Source organism: Saimiri boliviensis, chromosome 2, assembly GCF_048565385.1.
Source record: "Saimiri boliviensis isolate mSaiBol1 chromosome 2, mSaiBol1.pri, whole genome shotgun sequence".
Lineage (NCBI taxonomy): Eukaryota > Metazoa > Chordata > Mammalia > Primates > Cebidae > Saimiri > Saimiri boliviensis.
Genome location: NC_133450.1, coordinates 173,952,577 through 173,978,933, shown reverse-complemented (window position 1 = coordinate 173,978,933; position 26,357 = coordinate 173,952,577). Strand labels below are relative to the sequence as shown.

At 36.6% G+C, this 26,357-nt stretch overlaps 1 protein-coding gene across 6 annotated transcripts in view; it reads right to left on the bottom strand.

Annotated features, from left to right (window-relative positions):
* Positions 1 to 26,357, bottom strand: part of FOCAD (focadhesin) — a 312,140-nt gene that overhangs the window by 126,283 nt on the left and 159,500 nt on the right. For all 6 annotated transcript variants that reach the window (XM_074394918.1, XM_003928127.4, XM_074394919.1 and 3 more), the window contains 3 exons: positions 6,421 to 6,555; positions 2,867 to 2,917; positions 1,859 to 1,942 (listed from right to left, as the gene is read on the bottom strand). In XM_074394918.1, the coding sequence (XP_074251019.1) occupies positions 1,859 to 1,942; positions 2,867 to 2,917; positions 6,421 to 6,555 (270 nt within the window). The remainder of the gene's footprint in view (positions 1 to 1,858; positions 1,943 to 2,866; positions 2,918 to 6,420; positions 6,556 to 26,357) is intronic.

The window sequence follows — 26,357 nt, the reverse complement described above, 5'->3', positions numbered from 1 at the left end:
TCAATGAAAAGAAGAAGAATGCACGATGTGGTCTCAGAAGCAATGATTCTCCACAAAGCGACAGGTCCTCTGAATCAGAAGCTGGGGTCAGAGTGAGGAAGACTCTTTCAAACCACTATACCCCCTCATCTCAACCTCAGTTCTGAATATCCACTGCAGTGAGCTACTGTTACTTTTTGGAGTGGGTCATATCCCAGAAGGGGATTAGAGCAGGGAAGAAAACGGCTGAAAAGCATAGCTACAAAAAGATAAACCTTATAGGTTTCCTTTATAGCTCTTTCGACTCTGACGCCGAAAACCCAAACATATATATAGAAACCCCAACTCTAAATACATTTACCATTTATGTCGGAAGATATAAAAAGCTATCTATGGCTATTCAGGGATCAAAGAGTTCAGAAGAGTTAGATTAAGAAAGTAGGTAATATTGGACAGAGTATAGCACTTATAAACTCTTGCAAGCATAATTGGAAATTGCATATAACACTGAAATTAGAAAAAAAAATATAAACAAGTCAATATTTTAAAAGGTGGAGACTAAATGTCAATAGTATGCTGGAGTTATTTAATAAAAGCGAATACTCCAACTGGAATATTTTAGGAACAACAGGTAAAAACAGGGGTAATTTTTATGCTGTGATTTAAATGAATAATTACCTATTAAAAACAAGAATAAAAGGTTCCTCTCCAGATGCTACAGCTCATCTATTGGCAGGTGTTTGCACATCAAATTTACATGTAGCTTTTCTCCTTCTTTTCTTTTTTAAAGCAACAATGGGTATTGCTAGTCACCATAGTGAGTCTGAAGTCCCACCTTTTTAAATTGTGTGAGTCATAAAACATCTTTGCTTAAGTCTTCCCATTTGTGATCACTGCATGACAAGCAGTCAGTCCATCTTTATAAGTCCTCAGAGGCACAGGAAATCCTGCCTGACTTAGGATTTGGTTTTACAAGAGCCTATTTTCAATCCTTTTTATATGGTGGCTCCAATTCAATTCAGTAAACAGAAGTTTGCCTGGTTCCTATTGGCATCTAATCTCAGTATAAATGCAATCCAGAAGAAAATGCCAAACCCATTTTAATGCCCGAGGATTCCAAGAAATTCACACCAAACCTTCTTGCCACTTGACCTCGAAAACAGAGTCTGGGTAATGTTACATGTAACTTCATCTAACACAATGTCTGCTTGACACTTCAGTGGCATTCAATAAACATCTGTATGAATTTCAGAGTGGCACTACATGAGAAATCAGATGTTTAACCCATTAAAGTGATCTACTAATTTAAACCTGATTATATTAGGCAGATACTAGAAAAGGCTGTATGTTTTTAGTTTAGTCTAAAAACCAAGACAATACCACACTATGTGTTAACCCTTAAAAGATAGTGATACTTTCTTCATCCAGTTATCTGGGGCTAACCTATGTAATATTTCACATATACTAAAAAAAATAGCAGATTTTTTCATATGGCATCCCATTCTTTATCACAAATAGAGATCAATGGCTGCACAGGTGGTATAACATCTTAGTCTATGAAGGCCATGCTTGGATTAAAGTCCAGGATGGCATACTACGTAGGCAAAGTGATTCCTAAGAATGACTCAGATCTGGAGCAAGTTGTCTATACCCAGTCACGTTAGGAAGATTTCATTTGCATCATAGGTGTCTTCCATCTGCTTCAAACCTCTACAGTTGTTTACAGATAAACAAATAATGGGTACTAATTTTTATCTTGCATGGGTAACAAATCTGAGGTTACATATATTCATCAGGTAAGGATCTCCTAAGATAAGCGAGACAAGGATGTAAACTCTGGCAAATTAAGAAATACCAGTGAGAAAGCAGATACACCTACCTTTTCAGGCAGATGAAGAACGGTGTGTTCTCCTGCACTAAAGTGGGACAGGGATTTATATGCGGCATTTGCTACAATTGGGTCCTAGGTAGTGTAAAAGAAAAGCAAGCAAACAAAAAACACAACATACATTAAACATCAAATCTGGAAAGGGAAAGAAACCTTCCCTCACTAAACCCAAGGTTCTACAGTCAATGCTTTGAAAATGGTATTAAACCTTTGCCTAGGCCAAAAAGACATTTACTTGCAATTTCAGAGGAGAGATTCAGAAATTTAATCCTCATTTCGAGAGAAAATATTGCAGAGGAAAAAGTGAAAGGGTCTGAGAAGGGAAATAAGAACTGGAAAAAAAATTATCAGCATTAAACATTTTTTTCTGGAGAACATGCCCAACTAAAAATGGGCAAGGAGATCAAAAATACTAAATTTTATCCTACTTTGAACATTAAATATAAGGTAATTCATAACTGCTCAGGTCTCCATGAAGTAGCATGATTTAGCAGAAAGAGAATAAGGAGTTATTGTCTGATAGGGCTGGGTCTGGATTTTGATTCTCCACCTACTACTAATAGTGCAAGTTAGGCTTTTGGAATCTAAGCTCATTCATCCACGAGTTAGGTATAATATCACCAGCAGTCTCTCTATATAATTCTTGATTGGAAACCTCTGAAAAATGGGATGGACTTTTTGTTTGTTTGGTATGCTTGTTGGTGGGGAAGGGGCAAAGCAGAAAAGGGAGAAAACCATATAAAAATATAAGATAATGTCAACAATTCCCCTTCCTATCTGTCAGATTCACTAAGCAAACTTTATCGTAAAAATCTATTAATGGGCACAAATTAAGAATAATTTTTAAAACCAAAAGTTATGAATAGTCAGACATTTTTTTAAAAATCAAGAATCCATTATTTCAAGGCAGTTGTACTTTTCATCCTAAGAGTCTTATTTTACATATTTCAAAATTTCCATAGCTTTGTTCTGATTCACTGACAAGCCTTGTGATAATACCTTGTTTTGAGTATGAGTCCATAGGAAGCTGAGGACTTGAACTTTAAAATTCTGAAAAGTTAAACAAAAGAATACATTGTTAAGAACAAGCTAAAACTGAGAATAAACAATCCAAAGTACCAAACAATGAAAATTAAGTCACTTTTAAAGTAATGCCATCAGAAATTCACTTAATGTGTATTTACCCATCATTTACAAAATGTATATATTCAGAAACAAACTTATCTTCTAAGTACATGCATATTTTAAACACGTTAAGATTTTAAGATTATGAAATTTAGAAACCTAACCATTTCTTACTCTTTGTCCCTTCAAGTACTAACAGAACTGTCACCCTTTCACGCCACTGTTCCAGCCTGCCCAAGAGTTTTCCCTTCTCTGCATGGCCATAGAGCACATGGTACTTTTCAGCACCTAGCATGACTAACTCTCTACGAGGTTGTCCACTACTTAGGGCAGTGACTGATTTTTCATTTCAAAGACCTAAACCACAGAGCTCACATAGTTCCTCAAAGATGACAAATATGCAAAAAATAAATGATGAAGCATAAAAGCCATTTACCTTCCAACAGCCAGTGGTCTTCTTCCTCGCTGCCACAGCTAACTGTTTGTCCTTCTAAATCATATTAGGTACCTCCATACCTCCTTGCTTTTGCGTATACTAATCCCCAAACCTCAATGGGGAGCAACAGTATATCAATTCTTCCAGTTCCAAGTCCAACAGCACAAATAGTTTCCTTGGATTCTTGCTAAGAATGTTTGTCATTTTTTTCCACCATACTCTCATTGCCCTGTGCTCATCAAATATTATTAAAATTACCATCACTCATATCTATCTCCTTTACCTACCTTTGGAGCTTCTAGAAGCCATGGACTGGCTACATGGTATAATGAGAAAATAAAGGAGATGAAGATAGAAAGTCCTGGGTTCGGGCCGGGCGCGGTGGCTCAAGCCTGTAATCCCAGCACTTTGGGAGGCCGAGGCGGGTGGATCACAAGGTCAAGAGATCGAGACCATCCTGGTCAACATGGTGAAACCCCGTCTCTACTAAAAATACAAAAATTTAGCTGGGCATGGTGGCTGGCGCATGCCTGTAATCCCAGCTACTCAGGAGGCTGAGGCAGGAGAATTGCCTGAACCCAGGAGGCGGAGGTTGTGGTGAGCTGAGATCGTGCCATTGCACTCTAGCCTGGGTAACAAGAGCGAAACTCCGTCTCCAAAAAAAAAAAGAAAGTCCTGGGTTCAGACATCAGCTTTCACTTAGCTTTTTAACTATAGTCTTAGTCAAATTACTTGCCTAGAACATAGCAGATAAATAAATATTTGTCTAATAAATATATAGGTCTCTCAAAACTTTAGTTTCTTTATACCATAAAAAATAATACGTTCGTATCAGATATTAGAACTAACTGGTATAAACTAACTAGCAGCGTGCTGGGGACTGAATAGGTACTCAAAAACTGGATTGACTGTATTTATTAGTATCTCTAAGACCTAGTGCAGTTTTAATAAATATACCCAATTCAATAAATAAGTGAAGCAAGCACTGTGCAAAGCAATTGGGAAAATATGCTATAATTAAATGATGAACTCTATTTTCAATAAGCTTATAGTTCAATGGGAAAAATGGTATACGCATACATTTACCTGTAGTATGAAACGGAATAAATGTTCCTAGAACCGTATAGATAAAGAACTTTGTGAACAATAGACTCCAGCTGATAGACAAACTCTCAAAGGATGTGATGAGTTAAAATAATCCTTTTCTTCTTAAAGTATAGTTTTTAATTAAAGATGAAAAAGAAAGTAATTTTAGATAGAGGGAGTAACATAAAGGAAAAGAAACAGAAAAGTTTGGAGGAAGATAAGGACACTAAAAGTGGTTAGGATTTTTTGGAGTGCAGGATACAGAACACTAATGAGGGCAGATTCCAGAATGTTTTATAAACTTGGTACAAAGAGGTTGGACTACATTTTAGGGAAACTTAAGATAATGAAGTGACTTGGGTTAGAAATGACCTAAGAAGCGCTTTGGGAAAAATTAAATTCAGCTTGGCTCACATCCAAACAAATTTTAAGAAGTTAAAAAACAAATTATGTAAACACGCAAAGATAAAAGAGGGAAGAGGAAGGAGAGTCTCTCCCTCTACATTTCTTTACTTCTGCTTTTAAGGGGACTATGTTCACTGAAAAGACCCCCACCCGCAACTGGGCAGGAGGAGATGGAGAGAATGGCCCCAAAGGAGTTTGCCTGAACAATGGAGGAACCCTAATATTATATAAGCATGAAGACAACCAAAATAAGATACCAGAGGAAAAGAATGTAAAATCTGGAGGGAAAAAAAAAATTCTAGTCCAAAAGACAACTCACAACCATGGATATGCCAATAAAAGAAACCAACACACCAATCAATTCACAAATTAACTTGTAAGAAAATCTGATTAATACTCAAGGTACAAGCAATACAAAGGTATATGATTTTAGCCCCTGAAGACATAAAGTAAATATACACAATATGGCCTTATATTGGTTTTTAGTCTTAGCTTATTATCAGTAGCCCTGTAAACTCCCTGGCAATATAAGAGCAAGTGCCTGTGAACTGCAGCCATAAGAAAGAATGTTGATGAACTATATACTCGGAGTCACAAACCGATCTTTTTAAGACCCTAAAAAAAAGGGTACATGTAAGAATAAACCAAAATATACTGTATTGATTCAAATACTCATTCAACTACTTACTACATATAGATGATGTACCCGGTACTGATATAGCTGTTGTATAGCCCAGTAAGGATAAATTTGATTTTATTCATTGTGCGACATTTTGAATGAGTTGAAGTATCTTATAAGCCTGTCTTAACTAGATAATCTGAAACATATGAAGGACTATTATTGGAATCTGATTGCTGGAGTGGCAGTTTATCAAAGTCTGAAGCACTAAATCAAACTAAAAGTTCACTAAGACTGCAAGTGAAAATCAGCTGCTGCTCTTTGAAGGAACAGAAAAAAAGGTGAGCATGAAAAAAATGACTTACAAATGTGGAGGCATAAATGCAAGTCACTATGCATTTCACTCAAAAAAGAGATAATAAAGAAAACACTAAGCACTAATACATGAATCTTATAACAAAGAATCTTTTACCAAGTATTTGAACTCATTACAATGACAAATGCAGAGTAATTCACAAAGTTTGGAGAGTCTGTCCTGCCTTTATTAATGGATTTGTCACTTACTCTTTAGAACTTAAAACATTAACAAAATTATTTTAAATGGTTGGCTTTATGAATTCTATTATTTTGCAAATACTATTTTTACAATATTGACTTTAAAATCTTGACAATACTCCTGTAATTAAAAGTTGGTATCCTTTATGTAAATAAATGTTAAACGTAAGAGTGATAAGCGAGCTATCCTTCTACTCCTAAGAGTCCGTACAGCTATCAACATGGTCTCTGAACAACAACAGATTAGGAATATTTACTCCAAAAGTTATTATAACACTCATCTTTCCAATGAAGAAGCTGGAAACGTGTTGAGCTCCAAATGCATACCTCATATTCAGTTGTATTGACTGTTAAAGAAGGAACCAGAGAAAACAGTTCACTCAGGGTCTTCAGAATCAGAGGTCTTGTGTCACAACTCAGCTTTGGAGAGAGAGCATTCCAAGTGGAGCGAATGCAAACAACCTGTGAAGCAAATAAAAAAAGGGTAACATTTAACAAGACTCCAATCCATAGAAAGCCATTAATTAAGAGTACTATATTGTATTACAAGGAAACTTAAAAAAAAAATAAAACTAAGTTTAGAAAACAGGATTTGGTAAGGTACCACCCCTCAAATGAAATTACTTAAACCAATGTCAACTGTTTTAAGTTGTGCCTGCCTGCTTTTTCACTATTTTGTTTTTAGTTTACCAAGCAAATAACTCTAAAGCACAGGAGCTCTCACTTTTACTGACACACAAAAAATTAACTCCAGATTATCTAGCTATATATATTGTTGAAGAACCAGCCACTGAAGCAAAGATGGTAAGATAATGCTAACACATTTCTAAAGCCAGGTATCCAGATTTTTTAGTTTTTCAGTTCTGTTGAAACATCACCACTCAGAAAACTGGGGTAATATATATAAATCAAACATTCTCAAATCACCTTACAGGTTTTTAAGAGGTAGGAGAATAACTGTATTGTTTAAAATAACAATTTAAGACATTTTAAAAGTCAATTCCAGTTTTTTAAGAGGTCATTAAATGATAAGATAAATCTGAAGCCCAGCAAAAATGTTGCATCATTTCTAACTTGACCCAATTTTCTTAAACCAAGTGTTCTTCAATAATTTCAATATCTGGTTTTATGGATAGTCAAATGTCTTAAGTTCAATTCCAACTATAACTGATGATTTTTTCACTGGTAGATGTTTTATGAAAATTTTAAGACTCAGATACGAAGAGTACAAACACAGATTAATTAGATAGGCTTTAACAAGAATTAATCTTTCTAAAATATTCCAGTCTCTTCTTTTAAGCTGTAATTAACCCAATTTTTCTTTATCTACAAATGTAAATTAATTAGAAAAACTACATAAGGCATTAAATAAAACAATGTCGAAGATAAATGAGTGATATATACTTTAGGACACAGACTAACGAGATGCTCAAAAGAAAGACAGTAGACAGAGTATTTTTGAGAAAACTTGAATTCAGTGCATTTGCTCTTAACTTTATACTCCCTGTGAAACAGTAGAATAATAAATGCCCTTTGATTTGGGATCCCCTAAATGATTTCATTCAACTAACCTTTACTAAGGGCAGTACTGTAGACCAGGCATGACAGTAGGCACATTTACACAAAGAAGTAACTCCGATAGTAAACATCATCAGCATTTGAAATAAAACACAAACCAATTCTCTAAAAGCTATCAATTCAGTACCAACTGGATACCCAGAGTGGTACACAGTACTCAGAAAAACAAAATATAAACATGATCTAACCCTTCAAAGAACTTGCCACCTTATGTAAAGGAAGAAAAAGATACTTCATTCTAAATTACTGGAAACAGAAAGGTACATGATATGATTTTAAACTATTTTCAATAGAAAATAGTTTTAAGAGGAATCTATGGAGGAAAGGTAAGTCAGTGGGTAGAAGTCATCAGGGAGGGTATCAAGAGATGATAGACTTGAGAGAAGACTTGAAGAAAGAATGAACAGAAATCATACAGCCACGCCACAAGAAAATGGAAAGAACAAGTCAAACACAAAACAACATGTGTAGGTAAAAAAGCATAAGTACTGGTGGGGAAAAGCTGTTAGATCACAGAATATTTCAAATACCAAAGCAGTTGGAACCAAATCTAAAAGAAAAGGCAGCCTTAGAGATTTCAAGTTAAGAAACGCAAAACAATTTAAAAGCTATTCTTAAAACATTCATTTAGGCCAGGCGTGGTAGCTCACCCTTGTAATCCTATCACTTTGAGAGGCTGAGGCCGGCAGATCACTTGAGATCAGGAGTTCAAGACCAGCCTGGCCAACATGGTGAAACTCCGTCTCTACTAAAAATAGAAAAATTAGCTGGGCATGGTCGTGGGCGCCTGTAATCCCAGCTACTCAGGAGGCTGAGGCAGGAGAATAACTTGAACCCAGGAGGCGGAGGTTTGCAGCGGTTATGCCACTGCACTCCAGCCTGGGCTAGAGAGCAAGACTCTGTCTCAATAACAACAACAACAACAACACCTACAACAAACAAACAAAAACAGTGTAGAATAGGGAAAACGGCTAAGAGATTATGGAAATAATAAGGGGGCTTTGCACTATTCTCAAACAATTAAAGCCTCCTAGGACAGAAGAATAGGCCATGACTGTGAGGCTTCCCCAGCCACTTAGAACTCTGAGCACAATCAAACCTCTGTCTTTCGTAAATTGCCCAGTCTTGGGTATGTCTTTATCAGCAGGGTGAAAATGGCTAATAAAGAAACTTGACAATTAAATGCAATATGGGATCCCGGATAGGATCCTGGAACAGAAAAAGGGCATTTTAAACAATAATATCTGTAATTCAGTTAACAGCACTACACCAATATTAATTTCTTAGGTTTAATAACTGTATTATACTTACATAAGCAAGATGTTAATATTAGGGGAAGAAAGGTGAAAAAACTGAGAGAATTATCTATGTTCTCTTTTAACAACAGCTCTTTCAATGGTTTTTGGTACACTTACAAAGGTATACAATCATCACATTCAAGTTTGGAACATTTTTGTCACCTCGTCCCAAAACCCATAATCATTCATCACTCTTGACTGCCCCTCTAACCTCCTCAAACGTAGGCAACCACAAATCTACTTTCTGTCTCTATAAATTTGCCTATTCTGGTCCTTTCCAATAAATAGAATAATATAATATGTGCTCTTCTATGACTGGCTTCTTTCAGTTAGTAAACTGTTTCCAAGGTTTATCCATGTTGCAATATGTATTAATGCTCACTTCTTTTTATTGCCAAGTAACACTCCATTCTATGTATATAAGCTTTAAACTTTTCTGTAAGTGTAAAGTTTAATTGCAAAATAAATGGTTTAAGAATAGAAGAAAAAAAAAACCCACAAGTCAAAAAAGTAATGGCTAAGAATTTCCAAAATCAATAGAAGACATTAATTATCTAACTTGAAATACAAATAAGCTTATATCTAAATACATTATAACATGACCATTAAACATCAAAACGACAATCTTCAAAATTAAAGGGAAAAAATACAGACTACCTGCAAAAGAACAATTAAGAATAATATTTCTTCTTCTTATTTTTTTTTTTTTGAAACACTTACATTCTTGTTGCCCAGGCTGGAGTGCTATGGTGCAATCTCTGCTTACTGCAACCTCCACCTCCCGGGTTCAAGCAATTCTCCTGCCTCAGCCTCCCAAGCAGCTGGGATTACAGGCATGTGCTACCATCCCCAGCTAATTTTTTCTATTTTTATTTAATAGAGATGGGGTTTCATCATGTTAGTCAGGCTGGTCTTGAACTCCTGACCTCAAGCGATCCACCAGCCTCGGCCTTCCAAAGTGCTGGGATTACAAGCATGGGCCACAGCACCCAGTCAACATTTTCAAAATTAAGACAAAAAGGCCATGCAGTAAGATCTTAAAAGTGCTGAGGAGCAAATGAAATATTCTTAAGGACAGACCATATATAGACCACAAAACAAGTCTAAAAATTTTCATAAAAACTGAAATAATATGAAGTAGCTTTCCTAACCACAATGGAATAAAACTAGAAATTACTAACAAGAAAAATTTTGGAAACTATACAAACATTTGGAAATCAATAAACATGCTCCTGAATGACCAGTCAATGAAGAAATTTAAAAGGAAAGTGGAAAAATTTCTTGAGATGAATGAAGAAGAAAACAAACATGCCAAAACCTATGGGATACAGCAAAAGCAGTATTAAGAGGAAAGTTGATACCAAAAAAGTTCTTACATCAATAAAATAGAAAAACTTCAAACAAACTACCTAACAATACATCTTAGAGAACTAGAAAAGACCAAATCAAACCCCAAAGTAATAGAACAAAAGCATTTATTTCAGAGCAGAAATAAACTAAGACTGAAAAACAATAAAAAAATCAATGAAATGAAAAGTTGGTTCCTTGAAAAGTTGAGCAAAATCAGCAAACTTTTAGCCAGAATAATTAAGAAAAAAAGAGAACGTTCAAATAAGTAAAATCAGAGATGAAAAAGGGGACATTACAAAAAAATTCACAAAATACCACAAAATTTCAAAGGATCATTAGAAAAGATTATGAGCAACTATAGACAATAGTTATATGGAAAACCTAGAAGAAACAGATAAATCCTTAGACACATATGGCCTACCAAGATTGAACGGCAAAAAAATCCAAAGCCCGAATAGGCCTATAAAAAGTAATGAGATTGCAGCCATAACAAAGTCTCCCATCAATAAAAGCCCATGAAGTGATAGCTTTACTGCTGATTTAAAGAAGAACTAATATCAATCCTACTCAAACTACTCCAAAAAATAAAAGAGGGAATATTTCCAAACTCATTATATGAGTCTATTAGCACCCTGATACCAAAACCAGACAAAGTTACAACAACAAAAAAGAAAACTACAGGCCAGTATCTCTGAAAAACTTAGATGCAAAAACCTCAAGAATATGCCACCACACCAAGTTCAACAAAACATTAGAAACATCATTCCTTGTGATCAAATAGGATTCATCCCAGGGATGCAAGTATGGTTCACATATGCAAATAAATCAATGTAATACGTTATATCACAATGAAGGACAAAAACCAAACGATCATTTCCAATGATGCAGAAAAAGAATTCAATAAAATTTAATATTGCTTCATAATTAAAAAAAAAGTTTTAATTCTCCCAAAAACCTGTATAGAAAGAACATACCTCAACACACCTCAAACCAATAAAAGCCATATAAGACAGACCAACAGCTAGTAGCATACTGAACGGGGGAAAACTGAAAGCTTTTCTGTTAAGATATGGAAGAAGACAAGAGTGCCCACATTCACTGTTACTCAACATCATACTTAAAGTCCTAGCTAGAGATCAAGCAAAAGAAAGTAAGAAATGGCATCCCAATTGGAAAAAAAATGAGTCAGATTATTTTTATTTCCAAATGATATGATCTCATATTTAGAAAAACCTAAAGACTCTAACAAAAAAAAATGACTAATAAACTCAGGAAAGTTGCAGAATACAAAATTAATATTCAAAAATCAGTAGCATTTCTAAATGGCAACAATGAACAACCTGAAAAAGAAACCAAGAAAGGAATTCAATTTATATTACCTACATATAAAATACCTAGGAATAAACTTAACCAAAGAAATGAGAGATCTCTACAATGAAACTATAAAACACTGATGAAAGAAAATCAAGAGGACACACAGAAAAAACAAATGGAAAGACATTCCATGTTCATAAATTGGAAAAATCAATATTGTTAAAATATCCATATTAAAGCAACCTATAGATTCAATGCAATTCCTATCAAAATAACAGTGACATTCTTTGCAGAAACAGAAAACATAATGCTAAAATTTATACAGAAACATGAAGCCCCAGTATAGGCAAAACCATTCTGAGAAAAAACAACAAAATTGGAGGAATCATATTACCTGACTTCAACTTATACTACAGAGCTAGAATAACCAAAACAGCATGGTACTGGCATAAAAACAGACACATAGACCAACACAGCAGAAAAGAGAACTCAGAATAAATTTACACATCTACAGTGAACTCATTTTTTAATAGAAGTGCCAAGAACATACATTGAGGAAAGGACAGTCTTCAACAAATGGGGCTGGGAAATTTGGATAACTGTATGCAAAACAATGAAACTTGACCCCTATCTCTCACCATATATAAAAATCAAATCAACATGGATTAAAGACTTAATTCTAACACCTGAAAGGATGAAACTACTACAAGAAAACATTGGGTAAACATTCTAGGACATAAGTCTGGGCAAAGATTTCTTCAGTAATACCTCCAAAGTACAGAAAATGGAAACAAAAATGGACAAACAGGATCATATCAAGCTAAAAAGCTTCTACACAGCAAAGGAAACAATCAACAAAGTGAAGAAACAACCCACAGAATGGGGGAAAATATTTGCAAACTATCGATCTGACGAAGAATTAAAAACCAGAATATATATGGAGCTCAAACAACTCAATAAAACATCATCTAACAATCCACTCAAAAAATGGGCAAAAAGTCTGAATAGACATTTCTTAACAGAAGACATCTGAATGGTTAGTGGGTAGGTGAAAAATGCTCAACACTATCAGAGAAATTCAAATTAAAACTACAATGAGATATTATTTCACCACAGTTTAAATGGTTTTTAACCAGGCCGAGAGCGGTGGCTCACGCCTATAATCCCAGCACTTTGGGAGGCCGAGGCAGGTGGATCACGAGGTCAGAAGCTCAAGACCAGCCTGCCTGGCCAACATGGTGAAATCCCACCTCTACTAAAAATATAAAAAAATTAGCCAGGCATGGTAGCGGAGACTGTAATTTCAACTATTTGGGAGGCTGAGGCAGAGAACTGCTTGAACCCAGGAGGCAGAGGCTGCAGTGAGCTGATATCGCGTCACTGCACTCTAGCCTGGGATAACAGAGCGAGACTTCTCAAAAAAATGGATTTTATCCAAATAACAGGCAATAATGAAAGCTGGTAAGATTGTGGAGAAAGCAGAACCCTTGTACACTGTTGGAAGGAATGTAAAGTAGTACAGCAACTATGGAGAAGACTACGGAGTTTTCTAAAAAAAAAAAAAAAAAAACTAAAAATATAACTACTATACGATGCAGCAATCCCACTGCTGAATATATATCCAAAAGAAAGAAAATCAGTTTATCAAAGAGATATTTGCATTCCCATGTTTAGTGCAGCACTATTCACAATAGCCAAAGTGTCCATCAACAGATGAATGAATAAACAAAATGTGGTACATACACACAATGGAATACTATTTAGCCATAAAAAAAAGAAAGTAATCCTATCATTTGCAACAACATAGATGAAAGTGGAGGGCATTGTGGTAAGTGAAATGAGCCAGGAAAAGAAAAACAAATGTTGCATTCTCTCATATGTAGAGGCTTAAATACATATATATATATGTGTGTATATGTATATGAATGTGTGTGTGTGTGTGTGTGTGTGTGTGTGTGTTTATACATATGGATGTGTGTATGTATATATATATGTGGGTAGAATAATGGTTACCAGAGGTTGGAAAGGGTGGCAAGGAGCTGGGGAATAAAGTGGAAATGATTAATGGGTACAAAAATACATTAAGAATAAGAGCTAGCCTTTAATAGAACAATAGGGTGACAACAGTTAAGAATAACTTATTGTACATTTTCAAGATAACTAAAAGAGTAAAATTGAAATGTTCCAAACACAGATAAATAATGCTTGAGGTGATGGGTACCCCAGTTATCCTGATTTGATCATTACACAGTGCGCCTATATCAAAACATCTCATGTACCCCATAAATATATACAACTATTATGTACCCATAACTGTTTTTAATTTTAAATATTGAAAATTAAAAAAAAATTAAATTATTCAGAGAAAAGGACAAAACACCTGACATGGCTTTCAAGGTTCTTCATAAGGGCCGGGCACGGTGGCTCAAGCCTGTAATCCCAGCACTTTGGGAGGCTGAGGTGGGTGGATCACAAGGTCAACAGATCGAGACCATCCTAGTCAACATGGTGAAACCCCGTCTCCACTAAAAATACAAAAAATTAGCTGGGCATGGTGGTGCATGCCTGTAATCCCAGCTACTCAGGAGGCTGAGGCAGGAGAATTGCCTGAACCCAGGAGGCGGAGGTTGTGGTGAGCTGAGATCGCGCCATTGCACTCCAGCCTGGGTAACAAGAGTGAAACAACATCTCAAAAAAAAAAAAAAAAGAAAAGGTTCTTCATAATCTGCCTTCTGTCTATTCCTCAGTCCCATCCCTTCTGCTAGTTCCTTGACATCCTATTTGTTTAATAACTGTTATACATAGTTAATGTTAAAAAAAATGAGGAAAAGAATTAAGATTCATTTTATGTACCCATGTATCATCTTTTAAAACCACTGTTTCTTGTATATGGGAAAGTTTTGGTAAATAAATGTAAAATTATGATGTTGAAATAACTTTTCCTGTGAGAATTTTTGCCACATAACATATTTAAATTTGTTAGACCACAGTTTATATTGTTTAAAGTTTGCATTCTTCCAGGTATGTCACTTTTTCCTTTTAAATTTGGAGAAAAAAAAAAGGGCTGTTTATTGCTATTCTTTGTAATGCACATTCAAGTTTTACTTTAAATATTAATTTAATTTTGTGAAAATGAGTTGAATTATTAAAAATGCAAATAAATGGGTATGCAGTGACTTTTTTAAAAGTGCTAAGGGAACTGCCAGCCTACAATGCTAAATCCTCCTTTCAGTAGTAGGAGCAAAACATGTAATCAATCAATCATGAGGGATAATACCTGGAAATTATGCACATATAGCATATGAATATTTACATACAAATGACTCAGAATATTCTGCTTACTCTGTTTATAAGACATTTATCAATTCATCTCATCCTAAGTGTTTAGGTTATGCATACTTTGTTGCTGGGGAAGAATGATACTTTTCCCATGTCATTCTTCCACAAGAATCTTACCAATTTCCCGTGTTATTCTTCCACAAGAATCTTACCAACACTACACAGTACAGATTAAAGAAGAACTTATGCAGTGTGGTATGCTGGAAAGAGCACACTTTAAAGTCAGAAACCCCAGGTCTCTGATTTAGTAGCTGTGTGACTAGGGTGAAGTCATTAATTTCCCACAATCTGTTTCCCCAGCTACAAAATGGAAATAATACTAGTAACACCTGCCCTATTTATGGTACAAGGTTACCAGTAAAGGCCATATGTAGACAACCATATGTAAACCTGCTTTATACACTGAAAAATATAGTTATTGTTGTTATAACCAATGGAAAAAATAGTGAACCCCAGAAGAATCAGAGCCTTCCCTTTTAATTCCTGTGCTGTAAAAATGACTTTGTTCTTTTGCAGAGGAACAGATAGCTATCTCCTAATTTTACTTTCAAAAGCTATTTCTAGAAATTCCTGAGAACAGCCTACTCCTTTTGTCCTGATTCTTCACTCCAACAGGGGGAAAGCTTTACAAAAAAAACCTTTAGACTATGAAAACTGCCTTATTTGCCCTTTTCATAATGAAGGTAAAAGAAACTGCCTTCACAATTAAAGGACTCAAGTCATCATCATGCAGTGAAGCCCTCTTGAGCTAATTCAGCACACACAATTCATAAAACAGGATGCTTCTGTTACCAAAACACAATAACGGGATAAGAGAGAGTTTGAAGAGACACAATCAATGAAGCAGAAACAATGAGAAAAATAACATTCTTTCTTATCCTAATAATATGGGGTTAGGGGTTGTATGTATTTTAAAAAATGACTAGCACAGGTTTATTTAAGCAATTCCACAGCCTTTCAGTGTCTGAGACTAGTTTATTATCAAGGCAATATTGCGGGGAAAAACGAACAAACAGAAATAGATATTGAGGTGTCTTTTTAAGAGTCCCTTATAATCTAAATGAAAGTAATTCTGATGATTTTCTAATATAGTTGCACAGCGTCTTCCTGTTCATGGCAAAGAATAAGGATGAACATATCTAAATCCCAAACTATGCCTTTGTGAATCAAAAATATTTCAACTTGTTGTAATAAAGCTACTCTCATATTAACAGCCCTGGACATCACCACGACATTTCCAAAAGACGTGTAACAAAGATTTTTTAAATTATTCTGTATTTCTGAAAAACTATTTGGCAGTTTGTAGTACACACTTATAATTCTAATATCTGAATATAAGAGGTTTAGAATTGTGTGACACAAGTAAAAACAGAGACATCTATTAAACAGATTGATCTAGACTATCAAGCCATGCAAGAGACTCACTACTCAACAGCCAGAGATGTTAGGTTTCTCTTTTATTCCCCCAAGTGAGAAGTTACAGGTCCCTAAGATACTTCCACAAGGAACAGTATCTGCCAATGCAAACTCCATTGATTTCTCTGCAGGAACAGTAAGAATGATACAAATAACTCCCTAGAGGAACATTCACTTTTCAGTTTTGCTAAATTCTGTCTGTATTAATTATCTATGTTTTGGTGGACATTCTTCCAGGATAAACTAGCAAATTCATAGGAAGAATACGTCAAAAAATCCCTTGACAAGAAAATCATTAGTGTTTTATTCCCCCAAAATAAACAGAGGAAATTTCTTTGTAAAGGCCAGCTCCTTCTTCTTTTTTAATAGAGGTTAGACTCCAAGGTAATTTTAAAAAATAGTAACAAATTCAATCAACACAGCTGAAGATTCAGTAAATCAAACTACTGGGAAGTTGCAGCAGATACAAAACTAAAAGTAAAGCAAATTGAGTGTCTACTACCAACAAGAATAAAATGCCATTCATCTAAATGTTAAAAGTGCTAAAGAGGTATAAGTGTACTGTAGAAAGAAACTGAGAAATACAGTTTACTGTCATTTTATACTGAAAAATCAACACACTGTGAACCAAAAATAATTGATGAATTAGGCAGTCATTTCAGAGGCACTAAAAACACTTTAGAGAGAAACATCAAACTTCAAAGATAAGGGTTTTAGGAATACCTATTGAGTTCAGTCCACTTTACAAAGATAGAGTTCCATGAATACATTTCTAAGTAACCAATGTTGAGTTAATGAAACATAACCTGATTACACGTTCAATGAAAATAGTTCTTCTATCCTCCCACCCCCACCCTATGCATCCACAGATCTGGGGATAACAGAACTGATAAATTCTTCATGGATAAACAATAGGGAAGATCAGTCTTTCAAGCCTGAGTGGCTCATACAACTAACAACTCCCTAATAACAAGGAGCAAACACACCTGTGGTCCCTTTTCACAAAAACAAACAAGTTCCTTCTTAGGAAAATCAAGACTGAAGTCAAAACCTATAATCTTTAATTTCAAGAGAGAAAAAGAAAACTTTTTAGTAAGACTTCTTAGGAATTACTTTGTTCTTCAGTACTAGAAAGCTAGTGAATCACAACAAAAATGGTTCCTCCAAAGCAAGATTTAATCAAGGATAAACAAGATTTTTTCACCCAAACACAGCAACTAGCACAGTGTTTGGCATAAAGAAGCACTCCTCTCAAAATAAATTTGTGAATAAATGGTGGTGATTGGTCTATCGCCAGCTAGTACAGGGGAGGGCATATTTTCTGTCAAGGGCCAGAGAAATAACAATTTAGGTTTCGAGAGCCACATGGTCTCTATAACAACTACTCAAGTCTACCACTGTAGCAAGAAAGCAGCCATGGACAATACATAAACCAATGAGCATGGTTGTGCTCCATTAAAACTTGATTTACAAAAGTAGGTAGTGGGCTGGACTGAAAGAGTCAGCCATGGTTTTGCCAATTCCTGAACTAGACTATGTGACTGCCATCTGTATATAGCTTAGCAATTGGATTAGACCAATGCATCTGTAACTTTAAGGTACATGTGAATATCCTGTGGTGAAAGGATCTCATCACATGACAGATTATAACTCAGTAGGTCTAGAGTAGAGCGTGAAAGTTTTGTTTCAAGCTGCTAGGTGACACAGAAGCTGCTGGTTATAAAACCATACTTTGAGTTACAAGGTATTAGACTTTATTAGTGAATATACTTTAAAATTTCAAAACAGGTAGGACATTAGAAATATGACAACAATAAGCCCTGGAATTTATTTGAATTGTTCCAATATCAGGAATGCTGATGTGTTGCCACATCAGAATTCAGAGTGAATTCCAAAGTTCAACCTTTCACACTGCTCTTCAACTTAAAAGAAGCCTGAAGATAAAAGTCAGAACATTTATGTCAATATCTGGCTTTAGAAACAGGAACATATTTCCTAATCCTTTTCTTTACAGATAAAGACACTAGATGGGAAAAAAGTTTAACATACCAATGGACTAAAGAATAATACCCACAGCAAAAAAATCCCCGAACTCTTCCATGGTTTTTGACTTTATTTGAAGGTGGTAACTTTTGAAATTATTCCTACTGACTAAATAAGCAATGAAAAAGTTTTCACTGGAGATAAAGAGGACAAACCCTGACACTTAAACCAGCTTAAGGTTATCTGATATTTTTATAAGACTAATTATTTATCTTCCTTTTTTTCTTCAGTTCAAGAAATGTGAACTGAGCAACTATTCACAAGTACTAAGTACCAAGTACCAAGTACTAATGCTGAGGAGGGGAATCACTTGAACCTGGGAGGTGGAGTGTGTAGTGAGCCAAGAATATGTACCAAGTACTAAGCTAGGTACTACGCTAAGTACTAAGTTAGGTCCTCGGGGGAAGGTGGTTAGTTGTTAAAACATACTTTCTATCTTCAAGGAGCTTAGTATCAGGTAGTAGAGACTGATATAAAAACATGCATTACAAAACCTCGTGTTAAGAGAAACTGGGGAAGTTTCGTACTACATATACAGGTAAATTACTTGGTTAAGGAAGAGAGCAGAGATCAGAAAGGAGTTCCTGGAGGAAACAATATTAAAAAGCAATTATGTACCAGACACTCTGTTGTATGTTTTTAACTTCCAATTATACCACTTGAAATTATGCCAATGAAATCATATATGATAAAAGAAAATCAAGTTTAAAGCATAACTGAAGGTAGGAGTCTTTTAAACACTTTTTGCTCACGCAACTCCTAAAAAAGTTTTGAAAAATCATGTAAATTGGCATTTAAAAATCTTAAGTTTAAAGACTGCAAAAGATTTGTTTTCTAACATACAGTAAATACGTCCATTTTAAAATAAAACTGCTATAACATTCTATTAAGTTTATACAATTGGACAAAATGCCATAGCAATTTTATATCTACCATCATCCATTTGATAAAATCTATATGAAAACTGTCTCTAACAGTCTAAAATTGTATACATTTTCTTCGTCGACATTGTATTTGTCATGTGATGATCCTGCACTTGTACCTAAATCAATAAAAAAAATAATAAAGATGCTGGGAAGATGGCCGCCTAAGAACAGCTCAGGACTTCAGCTCCCAGTGAAAGTGCAGAGGGTGAGTGGACGCCGCATTTCCAGACGAACTCTTATTGCCCACAGACCAGGAGATACCCAGGCAGAGGGGTCGCCAGCGTCGCAGTCCCAGCCGGTGCGGCTGTTTTGGCCCCCGTGGGGCTGATTCCGCCCGCGCAGCTGCTGTGACCACGCCCTGTTGCTGCGGTTCTCCGTACAAAAGCCACTGGTCTGGGAGCCCTCTTAGCTGGCGAGCAGAGCCCTGAGATGGCAGAATAGCCCATTCATCTGAAATAGCGAGTCAGGCCAGGAGATTCCAAGGCAAAAAATCCTCCAGGAGCCGGCACCGCAGTTCGAGCCGACTCCGTGAGTCCCAGCACGGGAGATCCCAGCGCCTTTTCAACAAGCGACCGGAAAGGTGGGTCGTTCAACATAAAAGAAAAGACTCTGAGTCAGGGAGCCAGGTGATCAGGCTCCTTTGGTCCCACCCCTCCACCCCCAACAACAAGGAAAACAAAAACAGTAATTGGAAACCCTCTGGGTGGAGCCCTTCAAACCAAGCACAGCTGAACCGGGATGGTCCCGCTCCGTGGGGGAGGGGCTTCCGCCATTACTGAGACTCTCCACCACTACGGAGGCAGGCTGCCGTTGCCAAGGCACCCCGCCGTTGCCGAGGCAACCTGCCACAACAGAGAGAGTCCACCATAACAGAGGCGGGGCCACCATTCCCGAGACAGTTTTAACTACTCCCATATAAAAAGGACTACAGGGAAGAGCTCAGGGCAGCTGGGCGGAGCCCACAGCAGCTCAGCAAAGCCCCTGCGGGCAGGCAGAGGCTAGGCGTGCTGCTAGCTGGGTGGGTCCAACCTGAAAGAAACTACAATGAGCTAAAAGAACATGTTCTAACCCAACGCAAAGAAAATAGGAACCTTGAAAAAAGATTGGATGAACTGCTGACGAGAATGGACAGCATAGAGAGGAGTATAAGTGAATTGATGGAGCTGAAAAACGCAACACGAGAACTTCGTGAAGCATGCACAAGCTTCAACAGCAGAATTGACCAAGCAGAAGAAAGGATATCAGAGGTCGAAGATCAACTCAATGAAATAAAAAGAGAAGGCAAGAACAGAGAAAAAAGCGCAAAAAGGAATGAACAAAATCTTCAAGAAATGTGGGACTATGTGAAAAGACCTAATCTACGTCTGATAGGTGTACCTGAATGTGATGAAGAGAATGAATCCAAGCTGGAAAATACTCTTCAGGATATTATCCAGGAAAACTTCCCTAACCTAGCAAGGCAGACCAATATTCAAATCCAGGAAATAGAGAGAACACCACAAAGATATTCCTCAAGAAGAGCAACCCCAAGGCACATAATCGTCAGATTCACCAGGGTTGAAATGAAAGAGAAAATGCTAAGGGCAGCCAGAGAGAAAGGTCGGGTTACGCACAAAGGGAAGCCCATTAGACTCACAGCAGATCTCTCAGCAGAAACCCTACAAGCCAGAAGAGATTGGGGGCCAATATTCAACATCCTTAAAGAAAAGAACTTTCAACCCAGAATCTCCTATCCAGCCAAACTAAGCTTCATAAGTGAAGGAAAAATAAAATCCTTTGTGAACAAGCAAGCACTCAGAGATTTCATCACCACCAAACCTGCTCTACAAGAACTCCTGAAAGAGGCTCTACACATATAAAGGAACAACCAGTACCAGCTACTCCAAAAACACACCAAATGGTAAAAAAGCATCAACACAATCAAGAATCTGCATCAACTAACCAACAAAACAGCCAGGTAGCATCAAAATGACAGTATCAAATTCACACATAACAATACTATCCCTAAATGTCAATGGACTAAATGCCCGAATCAAAAGATACAGACTGGCAAATTGGATAAAAAGCCAAAACCCATCAGTGTGCTGTATCCAGGAAACCCATTTTACATGCAAGGATACACAAAGGCTCAAAATAAAGGGATGGAGGAAGATCTACCAAGCAAATGGAGAGCAAAAAAAGGCAGGAGTTGCAATTCTCATCTCTGATAAAATAGACTTTAAAGCAACAAAGATCAAAAGAGACAAAGAAGGACATTACATAATGGTAAAAGGATCACTGCAACAAGAAGAGCTAACGATCCTAAATATATACGCACCCAATACAGGAGCACCTAGATACATAAGGCAAGTTCTTAATGACTTACAAAGAGACTTAGACTCCCACACAATAATAGTGGGAGACTTTAACACCCCATTGTCAATATTAGACAGATCAACCAGACAGAAAATCAACAAGGATATCCAGGACCTGAATACAGACCTGGAACAAGCAAACCTAATAGACATTTACAGAACTCTCCATCCCAAATCCACAGAATATACATTCTTCTCAGCACCACATCACACCTACTCTAAAATTGACCACATAATTGGCAATAAATCACTCCTCAGCAAATGCAAAAGAACAGAAATCATAAAAAACAGTCTCTCAGACCACAGTGCAATCGAGTTAGAACTCAGAACGCAGAAACTAACTCAGAACCGCACAGCTTCATGGAAACTGAACAACTTGCTCTTGAATGTTGACTGGATAAACAATGAAATGAAGGCAGAAATAAAGATGTTCTTCGAAACCAATGAGAACGAAGACACAACATACCAGAATCTCTGGGACACATTTAAAGCAGTCTCTAGAGGAAAATATATAGCAATGAGTGCCCACATGAGAAGAAAGGAGAGATCTAAAATTGACACCCTATCATCAAAATTGAAAGAGCTAGAGGAGCAAGATCAAAAAAACTCAAAACCTAGCAGAAGACAGGAAATAACTAAGATCAGAGCAGAACTGAAGGAAATAGAGACACAAAAAACTCTTCAAAAAATCAATAAATCCAGGAGCTGGTTTTTTGAAAAGATCAACAAAACAGACAGACCACTAGCCAGATTAATAAAAAAGAAAAGAGAGAATAACCAAATTGATGCAATAAAAAACGATAAAGGTGATATCACCACAGATTCCACAGAAATCCAAACCATCATCAGAGATTATTACAAACAACTCTATGCACATAAACTAGTAAACCTGGAAGAAATGGATAAATTCCTGGACACCTGCAACCTCCCAAGCCTAGACCTGGAAGAAGCTGAAACCCTGAATAGACCAATAACATGGTCTGAAGTCGAGGCAGCAATAAAGAGCCTACCACCCAAAAAAAGCCCAGGTCCAGATGGGTTCACAGCTGAATTCTACCAGACATACAAGGAGGAGCTGATACCATTCCTTCTGAAACTATTCCAGACAATCCAAAAAGAGGGAATCCTTCCCAAATCATTTTACGAGACAAACATCATCCTGATACCAAAACCCGGCAGAGACTCAACAAGAAAAGAAAATTTCAGGCCAATATCCATGATGAACATAGATGCAAAAATCTTCAATAAAATACTGGCAAACCGATTGCAACAGCATATCAAAAAGCACATCCACCATGATCAAGTAGGATTCATCCCGGGGATGCAAGGCTGGTTCAACATACGCAAGTCCATAAACGTAATTCACCACATAAACAGAACCAAAGACAAAAACCACATGATTATCTCGATTGATGCAGAGAAGGCTTTTGACAAAATTCAACAACCCTTTATGCTAAAAACCCTCAATAAACTAGGTATTGACGGAACGCATCTCAAAACAATAAAAGCTATTTACGACAAACCAACAGCCAATAGCATACTGAATGGGCAAAAACTGGAAGCATTCCCTTTGAAATCTGACACTAGACAAGGATGCCCTCTCTCACCACTCCTATTCAATATAGTACTGGAAGTTCTAGCCAGAGCAATCAGGCAAGAAAAAGAAATAAAGGGTATCCAAATTGGAAAGGAGGAAATCAAATTGTCTCTATTTGCAGATGACATGACTGTATATCTGGAAGACCCCAACATCTCAGCCCAAAATCTCCTGAAACTGATAAACAACTTCAGCAAAGTCTCAGGATACAAAATCAACGTGCAAAAATCACAAGCATTCCTATACACCAGTAATAGACTTCAAGAGAGCCAAATCAAGAACGAACTGCCATTCACAATTGCTACAAAGAGAATAAAGTACCTAGGAATACAACTAACAAGGAACGTAAAGGACCTCTTCAAGGAGAACTACAAGCCATTGCTCAACGAAATAAGAGAGGATACAAACAGATGGAGAAACATTCCATGTTCATGGTTAGGAAGAATCAACATCGTGAAAATGGCCATACTGCCCAAAGTAATTTACAGATTCAACGCTATTCCCATCAAGCTACCAATGACCTTCTTCACAGAACTGGAAAAAAACACCTCAAACTTCATATGGAACCAAAAGAGAGCCCACATAGCCAAGTCAATTCTAAGCAAAGAGAACAAAGCAGGAGGCATCACACTACCGGACTTCAAACTATACTACAAGGCTACAGTAATCAAAACAGCATGGTACTGGTACCAAAACAGAGATATAGACCAATGGAACAGAACAGAGGCCTCAGAGGAAATACAACATACCCACAACCATCTGATCTTCGACAAACCCGACAAAAACAAGCAATGGGGAAAGGACTCCCTGTTTAATAAATGGTGTTGGGAAAACTGGCTAGCCATGTGCAGAAAGCAGAAACAGGACCCCTTCCTGACACCTTACACCAAAATTAACTCCAGATGGATTAAAGACTTAAACATCAGACCTAATACCATAAAAACCTTAGAAGAAAATCTAGGCAAAACCCTTCAGGACATAGGTGTAGGCAAGGACTTCATGACCAAAACGCCAAAAGCAATGGCAACAAAAGCCAAACTAGACAAATGGGACCTAATCAAACTCCACAGCTTCTGCACGGCAAAAGAAACAGTCAGTAGAGTGAATCGGCAACCAACAGAATGGGAAAAAATTTTTGCAGCCTACCCATCTGACAAGGGGCTGATATCCAGAATTTACAAAGAACTAAAGCAGATCTACAAGAAAAAAACAAACAAGCCCATTCAAAAATGGGCGAAGGATATGAACAGATACTTTACCAAAGAAGACATACAGGAGGCCAACAAACATATGAAAAAATGCTCATCATCACTGGTCATCAGAGAAATGCAAATCAAAACCACACTGAGGTACCATCTCACACCAGTTAGAATGGCGATCATTAAAAAATCGGGAAACAACAGATGCTGGAGAGGATGTGGAGAAATAGGAACACTTTTACACTGTTGGTGGGAATGTAAATTAATTCAACCATTGTGGAAGACAGTGTGGCGATTCCTCAAGGACCTAAAAATAGAAATCCCATTTGACCCAGCAATCCCATTACTGGGTATATATCCAAAGGATTATAAATCATTCTACTACAAGGACACGTACACACGAATGTTCACTGCAGCACTGTTTACAATAGCAAAGACCTGGAACCAACCCAAATGCCCAACGATGATAGACTGAATAGGGAAAATGTGGTACATATACACCATGGAATATTACGCAGCCATCAAAAACGATGAGTTCACGTCCTTTGTAGGGACATGGATGAACCTGGAAACCATCATTCTCAGCAAACTGACACAAGAGCAGAAAATCAAACACCGTATATTCTCACTCATAGGTGGGTGTTGAACAATGAGAACACATGGACACAGGGAGGGGAGCACTACACACTGGGGTCCGTTGGGGGGAAATGGGGGAGGGGCGGGGGGGTGGGGAGGTGGGAAGAGATAGCACGGGGAGAAATGACAGATACAGGTGAGGGGACGGAAGGCAGCAAAGCACACTGCCATGTGTGTACCTATGCAACAATCTTGCATGTTCATCACATGTACCCCAAAACCTAAAATACAATAAAAAAATTTAAAAAAAATAAAATAAAATAAAATAAAATAAAAGAAAAAAGAAAAAAATGAAAAAAATAATAATAATAAAAAGTTTTTGAAAAAGAAATTGTATTTCTATTACAGGTATGCTTAATTGTATTCTTATATATCCAATGGTTGAGTCTATTGTTCTCCTCTCATATGCCTCTGTAACAAAAATAACTTAATAAATTATTTTTATTTCTTATGACCATAAGACTGAGATTTTTTAAAATTTTGAGTTGCAACACTATGATTATTGCTAATATACAATTAATCAAAACATAACTATTATAAATATTAGTAAGTAATCACCAAACATAAAAGGTTTTAAAAAATCAGAAACAGTGTGGTCTCAATAGATGAGCAAGATGGTGTCTTGATAAAAAATGCTTCCCCAAAAATCAATATTTTGAATTGTCTCTTTGTTCAATGCCCTGGAGTTTTTATATCTGAGAGCAATGAACTAAGAAAGATTTACGAGTAGAGATATGCCTTTTTTTTGTAGAGTAGAGAGGAGGCAATTACGAAAGGAGAGTTGGGAAAGGAGAAATAGTTTAATCTCAGGCAGATCAATGTCAGGGAAGAGTACATACCAGAGCTGAGGATCTGGAAATGTAGTTACTAAAACTCACATGGCTGCCTATCCCTTAAAAAGTCTTCAAATACCCCATGTACACAAGTTTGTAGACCATGGCTTTAATGAGTTTTTTCTGAAAATTATAGATGCTAACTCTTTGGACTCAAATCTCTTGAGAGTACAGCAAAACCAAAGCTGTCCTAAGCAAATAATAAAAGTTAAAAATTAAAACTATATGTAAAAACTCAGCAAGTGTAAGTGAGCTATTGATGTTGATTAAATTATTCTCAGAAGTCTACATTAAGGTTGACTGACTATATTAGAATATCCCAGAAAAACATACTTAACAATGGTTTAAAAAAAAGAAATAGTTTCAAGACAGCAGATAGCA